Source organism: Lissotriton helveticus, chromosome 10, assembly GCF_964261635.1.
Source record: "Lissotriton helveticus chromosome 10, aLisHel1.1, whole genome shotgun sequence".
Taxonomy (NCBI): Eukaryota; Metazoa; Chordata; class Amphibia; order Caudata; family Salamandridae; genus Lissotriton; species Lissotriton helveticus.
Genome location: NC_136071.1, coordinates 417,579,196 through 417,591,341, shown reverse-complemented (window position 1 = coordinate 417,591,341; position 12,146 = coordinate 417,579,196). Strand labels below are relative to the sequence as shown.

Here is a 12,146-nt window from a genome sequence, read left to right as displayed (position 1 = left end):
TGGTAACTCTTCACCCCAATCAGTTTAAAAAATACTTCAAGTGATGCAAAATGCCAGAACCATCCTCAAGATACCCAAATGCTTTGAAAGCCTTGATCTCCTTGCACTGGCTTCCAGTGGAGAAGAGAATTAAATTCAAGGCACTCTGTCTTGCTCACAGGGCAATAAATTATAAGGGAAAAATTGCTTCATTTTTGCATTCTCCCGCCTGAAATAGCCCCTGCTTCGATAGAAGTCAATGGGAAAAATATATTTCCCACGATTACTTTTTACCACCTCCCACCTTCCTATTCTTAAATGCTGGCATATATAGGAATAGCAACTTAGTAAGGGTCGTGTAAAACCTAACCGCGGTGCCTTGGCAGAGCTATGAGAAGAACACAGCTGTTTACAGTCTTCTAAGCCACCATCTGATAACATGGGGAAAATGAACCATACAAACACGTAATGATAATCTGCAACAGACGCCCCGGATTCGAACAAACCCGTCCTTTATGTCAACAGACCATTGGCACGAGACAACCCGCACTGTGAAAGCGGAGCAAGGCCTCCGCGCATGCGCAGAGAAGTGTCTATTTGCCCTAAAGCTGTTCTGCTCCTTCTGGTCTCTCGGCTCCCCCTCAAAGAGCTAATGAAACGTCGTGTAGGGGGCGCAATTACACATCCCCACACCAGCAAAGCTTTCTCAGTCAGTTTTGATGCCGCATAAGCTATGCCTTATACCAGTGTCTGCTTTTGCCTATCACCTAAGTGAACCAGAGCACAAGGGGTTAAATACAGCGCATCGAGATAAAATCTCATTATAGAGACTTGCCTGCGGAATTTTTCTAATCGACTGCAGACCGAGATCATTACAGTAGATTGTATAATGTACAGGAGACAACAAGGGAGGGGCGGTATCCGCCACGATGGGGGAAACCACCTGTTTTATTTTCTTCAATTAGTCCCCTGCCCAGAGCCTCCTCTTTTTGCCCTGGATTTCGTCTACCCCCACCCTCACCTCCAACCCCCCCCCCTCCCGTCCACACACACACACCTTACTAACCTAACACCCCATGGATCCCCCAATGTAATCTATTCACCGTCAACCGGGTGCTGATGTGGCTTAATTCTTCATGCCATTTTTAGGTCGAGGACCGTCGCACTGGTAGCAGTGGGCGGAGTCTGAAGATGTTATGTTTTTTAGTTAGGGGGCTTGAACCCGCCCCTCTTCTCCATTGGCTGGCTTCCTAAACGGAGGCCAGGCATTGGAGGAGAAGGGCGTCACTCTGTTGAAGCCCCGTCTTTTTCGGATTCGGGGGCGTGTTTTTTGCGTTCTTTCTATCTTTGACGTCATCCGTCACTCAGCAAAAAACACGGCCCGATTCCGAAAATTTCGGACGTTTGCGGCAGCCATTTTTTGTTGTTGTTGTTGTTGTTTTCGGGGTCACCATCGCCCACACCGACCTGCCTCCTTTCCCACGCACTGCCGTTCAGGCTGACGGTGCTGGAAGTAGGGACTTTCTGCGCCATTGTCGGGCGATCCTCATGGCCGCTGTCCCGCCCTCGTTCCCTCCTGAGGAATGCCGGAAAGGAAAAGGTGCGAGGCACTGCAGGCAGCCGTGACCATCAAGGTCGGGTCAACGGGAAGCTTTGCCCATTGCTGCTGCCGCCAGTGGGTTTGTCACCCAAGTAAGCCGGCTCTCCAGAGTCTCGGAGAGTACGCAGTTGTCCCCGGCGCTGTGCCTCGATGATTGCTTAGTGGCAGTGGGCTGAGTCTCCGAGGTTGACTCCCTCCAACTGTAGCGCCCCCTTCCAGGCCTCCGCGGTCTCAGGTGTGGTAAGTTAGGAATTCACCACAAGGTAGAAAAATCTTCATATGCTTGCTCCCCTCGCTGTGCTTGCTTCCCTGCACCCTCGCTGTGCTTGCTTCCCTGCCCCCTCGCTGTGCTTGCTCCCCTGCCCCCTGTCTGTGCTTGCTCCCCTGCCCCCTCGCTGTGCTTGCTTCCCTGCCCCCTCACTGTGCTTGCTCTCCTGTGTGTGTATGTGGCTCTGTGTGTGTATGTGGCTCTGTGTGTGTATGTGGCTCTGGGTGTGTGTGTAGAGCTCTGTGTGTGTGGGGGGGCTCTGTGTGTGTGTGTGTGGCTGTGTGTGTGTGTGTCTCTCTGTGGCTGTGTGTGTGTGTGTGTGTGTGTGGCTCTGTGTGGATAGTTTTCTTTGTAGGTGGCTCTATGTGTGGGTGGCCCTGTCTGTGTGAGGGTGGCTCTGTGTAGGGGTGTAGCTATTGGCAATGTAAATGACAATGCCATTTATTTATGATTTAAAAAAAAAAAAAGAAATGTCATGAGCAATGCCAATAGCTCTACCTTTAATGATGCCGAGACCATTGCATTGTAAATGCTTGTTATTACCTGCTTGGAACTAGCATTAGAATTGAAGCAATCTGGTGGAAAAAAATCAAAGAAAAATGTAGAACATTTAAATAACCGATCCTGCCTGATCATGAATTTGAAAAACAAATCAAAACACTCAGAGCAAAGGGACAACTCTCACCCTGCAAGGTCAAGTGCAAGGCATCTAAAGCTCGTAAAAGAAATATAAAAGCGTTGCCTTGAGCTACCAGCGAAACTATTAGGGCAGAAGCAGCGGCTGGGTTATCCCAGATTCACAAGCAACAGCATATACTGCTGCTGCGAGTTTTGGTGATGACTGGCTGTGCAACATTAATGTGGCTAAGAAACATACATTGTCTGGTGCGTGAAATCACCCTGTTGAATTTGCCCTAATCATTCCCCTGCTTTGTCAAGGTAAGAACATGTCACATTGTTTTCAAAACTGTAAAATCAGAGAAATACAATTGCCATGATGGAGAAATGAGGATGCATGGCATTGACCTCTACGAGTAGCTGATACAGAAGCACCTTAGTGATTAATATCTATTTTTTTCCTTTATTTCAGGCCAGGAACCTGGAAAGAGCCAGCCGTCCCTTACTATGTTAACACAGGTTATGCCATGGCACCGGCTACCAGTGCCAACGACAGTGAGCAGCAAAGCATGTCTAGTGATGCAGACACCATGTCTCTGACAGACAGCAGTGTGTAAGTACCATAGGGTTATCTTTGCATCTCTTAAAATAAAGAAGGAACTGTGTTAGGGTATTGCTTTGTGTAGGAATCTGGCTTTGTATATACTATACCAAAGTGAGGTATAGTGTGCACAGAGCCTAGTGGAACCCCAAAGGTAGGCAGAAGTAAAAGTAGATAGCACCTTACTGTCTATTTGTGGTAGTGTGGTCGTGCAGTAAGGCTGTCGCAGAGGGTAGTGTCAATCATTTGTTGTACACACTCAATCAGCAAATGATATCACACACTCAAAGGCTGAACTTCAGACCAATTTGTTTTGTTTAAAAATATTCCTTTAGTCATTTTCTTTCTAGAACCAAGCATACCTGGCTCAGGTAAGCAATACATACTTTACAGTAGTAATGCAGTTTGTAAACAGTTTGAATTGCATTTGTATATGCACTTTGAATTGATTACTGGAGAGCTACTAGTAATCCAATGCTTTTGATATACTGTACTTTGACTTTGTATTGGCTTTTTAGTAGATTACTTTACAGATTACTTTTCTTACACAGTTCAGTATACCTGGATACTGCACTGGGACATTTCCTGTAAACAGGTAAGTCGAACCGTTTTTTAGGTCTCGCCTGAACCAGCGCATACGCTGGATTGGCTGAACGTTTAGACAGTGGCATTTCGAAGTGCTACCAAACCAGGCTTTTCCCGGCCACTATCTTGCTATTACGAGCCTCGCTCCACCCCTCCATGTGCCTCTCTGTCCTTTTCTCCTTCTTTGCGACCCTCCTTCTCCCCACCCACAACCCGCCCTTTACCTTCTTTTACTCGTGCCGCCTGTCTCTGTTCCATCCCCTTTAATTCTTCGCTTCCGTCCATCTGTCTTGTTGTTTCATGCACCTTGTTACTGTTATCATAATTATTAGTAGTGCTATTATTGCCTTCATTATAACTTTTATTATAGTAGTAAATAGGAAAAACATCACAACAAAAAACATTTCAGCAAAAGTATTGCTATTGTTGGTAAAATTCAATACACACCCTTCGGCTACAATAAAGTTCGAGGCATGTGGGCTGCTGAATTCATATCTTGTGCATAGATTGCCGCCTAGTGTTGGGTCCGGATGATTGCACATTGTTGTCCTGGAAGAGTCTTCGAAGTATCACGAGATAGGTGGCTCCTCCCCTGGACTACAGTGCGCATGGGCATCGGCTCCATCCCCAGATTGTTTTTTTCCGCCATTGGGTTCGGATGCCTATTTGATCACTCAAGTTCGGAATCAATAGAGAACTTTCTTTTTGGCCAGAAGGCCTTTCCTATATCGTCGGTATTGTCTTGCGATCGGTGCCCAGTTCTGTTCCAGCTCAGTTCCCAAGTCGGACATCCAGAGGAGTCGCGTGGCTCTTCGGCGCTGAAGGCCCGATCGACGCCAGAGGCCTTATTCGACGAAATATCATGGAACGGAGCCCGTTCAAGAGGTGCCCCGTGTGCAACTCGAAGTATCCTCACATCGACGTCCACCCGGTGTGCAACAAGTGCCTGTCGCCGGATCACGATTAAGCCAACTGTATGGCTTGTTCTCGTTTCCGCTCCAAGAAGACGATTCGACTTCGGCGCGCAGCGCGCCAGGAGGCCCAGCAGACGGCACCTGACCCGGTGAACATTTTCGATACCGAGGAAGAAGAGGCAGACGAGCAGGAAGTTCAAGAGCCGATGTCCAATCCGGCAGCGGAGGTCGACTCCAGCTATGACGCTGATGTTGAAATGCTCGATACTGAAGAAGTCGTCGACGAGGTAGGAGACGACGATGAGGCCTATGAGGCCATGGAAGATAGCTCAAGCGAGGAGCTATGCCCATACGTTGAAACTATTCATAAGGCTCAGGTCGAGGGATCGCCACATGGCCTTACCCAAGATCTTACACTAAGTTCTACAGCCTAGCCTCCAGGCCCGGCTTCAGACACTTCTAAGGAGCCACAAGTGGTGAAATCGAAAGAGAAAGCATCGGTGTCTACGCAACCGAAAGCACTAGAGGCGCCATCGAAATCGAAAGTGCGTGTTGCTTTGGTCGGCTCGAAGTCCTCTGGCCTATCGGCGCCGACAAAGCCTAAAAGTGTTATCGACCCGGTGAGGTCGTAGAAGGGTGTCGAGCCGAAGACTGGGACACCAAAAACACTGGTCAAGGTCGTCGACCCGAAGAACTCGGCGACAAGGACCGTCGACACAGACAAAGGACTCGGAACTCCAAGAGTTGTCGATCCTGCGCGTCGGCCGGACAAGGCCAAAAGCGGTACAACCCTCGACTCCGCGCCCGGCGGTGGCTCCAAGGAACCAGTCGAGTCGGCGCAGACGCCCGCCTCCTTCTCGAAGCAGGTGTTGGACTCGTTGAAACGCATTAAGGAGAAGGCTTCCGCTGTCGGTCCAAAAGATACTTCCACGCCGAAGCCTGCCACCAAACCTCAAAAGTCGCCGGCGCCCATTCAGTTTACGCTGCCACCAAAAGTGGTGCCGAAGGCCTTCGCCACGAAGACGGCCGTCGAAGGGTCTATAAAGGTGTCCACGGCGCCGAAGCATACACCTGCGGTTGTGGGCGCAAAGCATCGACAACCTCCGCTTGAAGAGCAGTCGGAACAATTCATCGACGCCAACACGGGGAAACTTTCTATTTACAAACGAAAGATCGCCCCGGGACAGCCTACGGAGTCGTACACAATTCCATTGAAGAAGAAGAAGGATTCCACGACTTCACCCGTTCTTGTCGAACTGATAGCTCCACGTGGCCAGGACACTGCTCCTATCTCGCCCACTTACTCGGATGTGGAGGCTGGGGAAGGTGAATATGATGAGTACAACTACCCTTCCGACACTGATCCTGAAGATCAACATGACACGTGGGCAGATGCTGCTGACCCAGGAGATCCACAAACTGCCCCAGACACTCAGGTGTATACCGTAAAAACATCGCCTACTGAGGACTCAGCGGCGTTTAATGCGCTTATTGAGAGGGCAGCCAAAAATCACGATGTCCAGCTCCATGCTGACCCTATTGAAGTGGACTTTTTGTTTGATACCTTTTCCACCTCGGAGAGGACTGTAAAAACTCTCCCAATGCTAAAGGGTGTATTAAAACATGCCAGAGACATTTTTAAAGAGCCCACAAGAGCCAGGGTTATAAACCCCAGAATTGAGAAGAAGTACAAGCCGGCGCCTGGGGACCCTACCTACATCAGGGGCCAGTTGCCGTTGGACTCTCTGGTTGTTTCCAATGCCCGGAAGAGGGCAAACTCACAAACTACTGGTGATGCTCCTCCCCCTGACAAGGAATCTAAAGTGCTAGAAGCATCAGGGAAACGGGTGGCGGCTCAAGCGGCCAATATCTGGCGCATTTCTAACACTCAGGCACTCTTAGCCAGATATGACAGGGCCCATTACGATACACTTGAGACCCTGTTACAACACTTGCCAGATGAATATAAGGAGGCAGCAGAGATGCTCATACAGGAAGGAAAGCTCATCTCAAATGCTTCTATTAAGTGTGCACTGGACGCGGCAGACACCGCGGCCAGGGCCATTAATACCAGTGTGATGTTACGGCGACAAGCCTGGCTGAGAATCTCCGGGTTCAAGCCGGAGATACAAACCACCATCCTAAATCAGCCTGTAAACCCTGATCACTTATTTGGACCTGAGGTGGACACCACCCTAGAGAAAATCAAAAAGGACACTGAAACTGCGAAGTCTATGGGGGCTCTCCAGTCGCAGCAGTTCAGGGGTGGTTCTTTTCGTCGCTCAGGCAATAGAGGTGTTTCCAGAGGCCAGCTGTCCCAGCAAACACAGTACAATAAAGGTGGCGCGCAAACCACGTACACCAAACAAAGTAGAGGTGGCTATCGCGGAAACAGCGCCAAAGGCAGAGGTCGTGGAAACAACAGCTCCCGATCCTCCGCCGCCAACAAACAGTGACGCCTTGTCACTGCCCCCCGACCATGCCACACCGGTCGGAGGGAGACTCCAACAGTTCCTGCCGGTCTGGAAATCCATCACCACAGACAGGTGGGTCATAAAGCTTATCCAGTACGGTTATTGTCTGGAGTTAACATCCACTCCACCCAACATACCCACAAAACACCGTCCTATGTCCACAGAGCATTTGCACTTATTGCAGCTGGAGGTACTCGTCATGCTGCAAAAAGGGGCGATAGAGCTCGTGCCGGTGGAAGAAAGAGGCACGGGAGTGTACTCCCTGTACTTCTTAATCCCATAAAAGGACGGGTCCCTCAGACCCATACTGGACCTCAGACCCCTAAACCAATTCATTCTGTGGAACACTTTCACATGCTAACACTGCAGCAGGTTCTACCGTTGCTCAATCAGGGAGATTTCCTCGCAACATTAGATCTAAAGGATTCATATTTTCACATTCCGCTACATCCGTCACACAGAAAATACCTCCGATTCACCATTCAGAATCAGCATTACCAATTCAAAGTCCTTTCGGAGTGACGACAGCGCCCAGGGTGTTCACAAAATGCCTGGCGACGGTGGCTGCACACCTACGGAGACAGAACGTTCACGTCTACCCTTATCTGGACGACTGGCTTGTCCAAGCAAAGTCGGCCCAGCAGTGCGCCGCCAGCATGTCCCACACCATTCACCTTCTACACGATCTGGGATTCTCACTAAATTACCCAAAATCACACCTTCAGCCCGCCCACGTACGGCAGTATCTGGGCGCGACAATAGACACTCTGACAGGCAAAGCACAGCCAAATTCAGTGAGGATCAACAGCATTCAATTGCTGATACAGAAATTCAGACCGCAACACTCGCTTCCGGCACGAGTGTTCATGCAGTTGATAGGCATGATGGCCTCCTGCATCTTCATAGTCCCGCATGCGAGACTACATATGCGTCCGCTTCAGGAGTGCTTAGCACATCAGTGGACTCAGGCTCACGGACAGTTGAAAGACCTAGTGTTGGTAACCGGTCGTGCATACAACTCTCTGCATTGGTGGAATCCACACAACCGTTGCAAGGGACGACCGTTCCAGGAGCCTGTGCCGCAGATCATCCTAACCAAGGACGCATCTCTCCAGGGTTGGGGAGCTCATGTACTCCACTACACAGTGCAGGGACTATGGACAACGCAGCAAAAGAAGATGCACATCAACCTCCTAGAGCTGATGGCTATCTTCCTGGCAATTAAAGCATTCAAAGTACATCTGTGCAACAAGGTCGTGTTGATCCGGACGGACAACATGACGGCCATGTATTACATTCAGAAGCAGGGAGGTACACACTCTCCACAGTTGTCTCATCTGGCTCAGAGCATGTGGAAGTGGGCCATTCAAAGGAACATCTTCCTCATGGCGGAACACCTCCCAGGCAAAGACAATCAGATGGCGGACCTGCTCAGCAGGTACAGCCACCAAGTGCACGAGTGGGAGATACATCCATCGGTACTCCACCCGTACTTCCAGCAGTGGGGTCATCCAGATATAAACCTGTTTGCCACAAAGGAAAACGCCAAATGACAAAGCTTTGCCGCCAGGTTCCCGCACCCACAGTCGCAGGGCAATGCCATATGGATGAACTGGTCAGGCAAATTTGCGTACGCTTTTCCCCCAGCACCTCTAATACCGCTGGTGGCACGCAAGCTGAAGCAACACTCGATGACGCTCATCCTGGTTGCTCCAACGTGGGCACGCCAACCATGGTACACCACGTTTCAAGAACTTTCCGTGGTACCGCATCAACGGCTGCGCCTCACTCCCAGGCTTTTGACGCAGAACCATGGCGACATTCAGCACCCAGATCCGCAACAGCTAAACCTGGCGATCTGGCTCCTGAGGTCTTAGAATTTGGCTACCTCAACTTGCCTCCCACCTGCATGGATATCATACGGGAAGCAAGAAAGCCCACTACCAGAGCATGCTATGCGGCAAAATGGAAGCGGTTTGTCATCAACCCGCTAGACGCGTCTACGCACAACATCATTTGTTATCTGTTACATCTTTACAAATGCAATCTGGCTTATGCTTCCATTCGGATTCATTTGTCCACCATAGCGGCTTATCTACAAAACAGGCAGCATCTCTCACTTTTCAGAGTACCTGCCATTAAAGCCTTTCTGGAAGGACTCAAACAAGTCATTCCTCCACGGACCCCACCAGCTCCTGAATGGAACCTTAATGTGGTCCTCACCCGACTGATGGGTCCACCTTTTGAGCCTCTACATTCATGTGAGATTCAGTTCTTGACGTGGAAAGTGGCTTTCCTGACAGCGATTACATCACTGCGGCGAGGTAGTGAACTCCAGGCACTAACTATCCAAGAGCCATTCATACAAATTCACTCCAACCGGGTGGTGCTGCGCACTAACCCTAAATTTCTTCCAAAGGTGGTTTCACAGTTCCATATCAATCAGACTATTGAACTGCCTGTGTTCTTCCAAAATCCTGAGTCAGTGGCGGAGAGAATGCTCCACACTCTTGACGTCAAAAGAGCTTTGATGTATTACATTGATAGAACTAAAGATTTTAGGAAGACAAAACAACTCTTTGTTGCTTTTTCAGCACAACACAAGGGCAACCCCATTTCCAAAGCAGGTATAGCCAGGTGGATCGTTAAGTGTATTCAAATTTGCTATCAAAAAGCAAAGCGCACTTTATCGGTTCCCCCAAGGGCCCACTCAACCCGTAAGTTGGGGGCCTCCAGGGCTTTCCTCGGAAATATTCCTTTAGAAGACATTTGTAGAGCAGCCACTTGGTCTATCACACACACATTTACAAAACACTACTGTGTAGATGTGCACTCCAAACAGCAGGCAGCTGTAGGGCAGGCTGTTCTTAAAACACTTTTTCAAACTGCTGCAGCCGGCACAGGCGGCCGCCGCTAATGGAGGAACTGCTATGTATTCTATGCACAAGATATGAATTCAGCAGCCCACATGCCTCGAACCGAATATGCTACTTACCAGTATGCATCTGTTCTTGGCATGTAGGGCTGCTGACATTCATATTACCCGCCCTCCTCCCCGGCGCCTGTAGCGGCTGCAGCACTTGCAATTACTCTTAGCATGCTCATCTCTCACAGTGTTACACTCCATCTTTGCGACAATGGCTAAAAACAATCTGGGGATGAGGTCGATGCCCATGCGCACTGTAGTCCAGGGGAGGAGCCACCTATCTCGTGATACTTCGAGGACTCTTCCAGGACAACAATGTGCAATCATCCGGACCCAACACTAGGCGGCAATCTATGCACAAGATATGAATGTCAGCAGCCCTACATGCCAAGAACAGATGCATACTGGTAAGTAGCATATTCGTTCATGAGCGAAGACTTTTTGTGGAAATCAAATTTTGTGCATTTTTCACCTCAAATTAGCAACCGTGACATCTAAAGGTCTCCAACATGGCAGCATTTTTCTCCAGAACGTCAGGGGAAGCCATCTTTCTCAGACGCCCTCTCTAAAGAGGCGCATGAGTGCGGAAGGCGAGCCTTGGAGCGACACAATGTGTTTGTTCCCGCTTTGCTCTCGTGCTCTGGTAGGTCATTAGCAGACAGGTTGGCAGTGATGCCGCATTAGACGCTTGCGTGCGGCTCCTCCCCATTAAGCTGTGTGGTTATGCGCACACCTTGCATGTCAGCGCTGCTGACAAGCCGGCAAATGAAATATTCAAACCTGTGCTGCGGCCCCTGATTTCAATCATAATAACATGCTTCCCCGTTCTGCCACGAGGACGGTTTTTCTAAAGCCATCCTCTCCCCGCACGTGTCTTGTCAATTCATTATATTTTATTTCAGAGTTTTCTATAGCGTTTACCAGCCCCGAGGGTGTAGGCGCTCTGTACATCAAGTGCAGAACTGCTTTTCGACAGGGAGGGAATATGTAATCATTGTCGCATTCCGGAAATCCAGGCGGCAGTTTCCTCCAGAGAGGATACGGCAGAGAAACATCTTAATTGTTGTGTTACGTTGAATTTGTCAAACTTTTCATCATATTGCCTGTGAATTTTTCAGGCGCAGTTAGAGCTGTAAATTCCAGTCAGGGCTCTTCACATTATCAGCAGTTTACCATATATTATGTGGGACCTAGCCTTTGGCAGGGTAGACAGCGTACACTTTGTGTAAAGTGTGAGTGGACGCCATCTACCCGCGTGTACCCTCGACTTCGGCCCTGTTTGTAAGTGAAACTTCAGGGCTGGAAACAAAAGTCTTCAAAGCCTCGCAGTGACAAGGTCGCCCTTCAAGCAATGCTAGGTGTGAAACTATTAACCAGCTCTGGTTTTTTTAAGTTACCAACACTTGTAAACCCTAGTGCTAGTGAGTAAACAAAACTACAAGTTTGAAAATAAATCGTCACACAGAACACAGCTTCAGCAGGCAGATATGGTGACACATGCAAACTAAAAACTGCTGTGACAAAATGGTAATGCAGCGATAAAAGTCAGGGCCAGTGAAGCCAGTCGGAGAAAGGGATAACTAACTGTGACCTAAAGTGCGATATCTTTTCAGAACAAGCATTGGCATAGCCAATAGGTCTTGCCTTTGGGACCTTATAAGTGTTTAGCTATGCAGCAGTTGATGTTGTTGCACCAAGGACATTGTGCTGCATAACTAAATACTTATAAGGTCCCAAAAGCGAGACCTATTGGCTATGCAATGCTTGTGTCATTCACTTACAGTTTTAAAGGGTTTTTTAGATTTTCCAACTCCACACTTAAAAACTTTTCATGGAAAAACAGCCAGTGTTATCCTATGGAGGAAAATAGGGTTTATGGTTCACAGGTAAGTATTCGGTTGTGGGAGTTGGTATTCTGGGGGTAGACTCAGGGGTCCCACAGGGTCAAGGATGCACTCTTGTTACACCCTCAGCTGCACTAGGGTGGCTGGGTGCAGAGTGCTGAGGCCCACTGTTATCCAATGGGGGATGGGGGCCTCCGGTTGGTGGCTGCTAACTAGCAGGCCACTGGGTTGTGAGAGCATGGCAAATGGGGGTTCAAGCCAGCACAAAAGGCGCACCCTCAGCTGCACTGGGGCTGCCTGGTGCAGAGTGCTGTTTTGGCGTCTGGCGCCCTGTAGC

The 12,146-nt window shown here is 49.2% G+C and overlaps 1 protein-coding gene across 2 annotated transcripts in view; it reads left to right on the top strand.

Moving 5' to 3' along the window:
* AXIN1 (axin 1) overlaps window positions 1–12,146 on the top strand; it is a 271,337-nt gene that overhangs the window by 45,286 nt on the left and 213,905 nt on the right. For both annotated transcript variants that reach the window (XM_078662899.1, XM_078662900.1), the window contains one exon: window positions 2,938–3,078. In XM_078662899.1, the coding sequence (XP_078519025.1) occupies window positions 2,938–3,078 (141 nt within the window). The remainder of the gene's footprint in view (window positions 1–2,937; window positions 3,079–12,146) is intronic.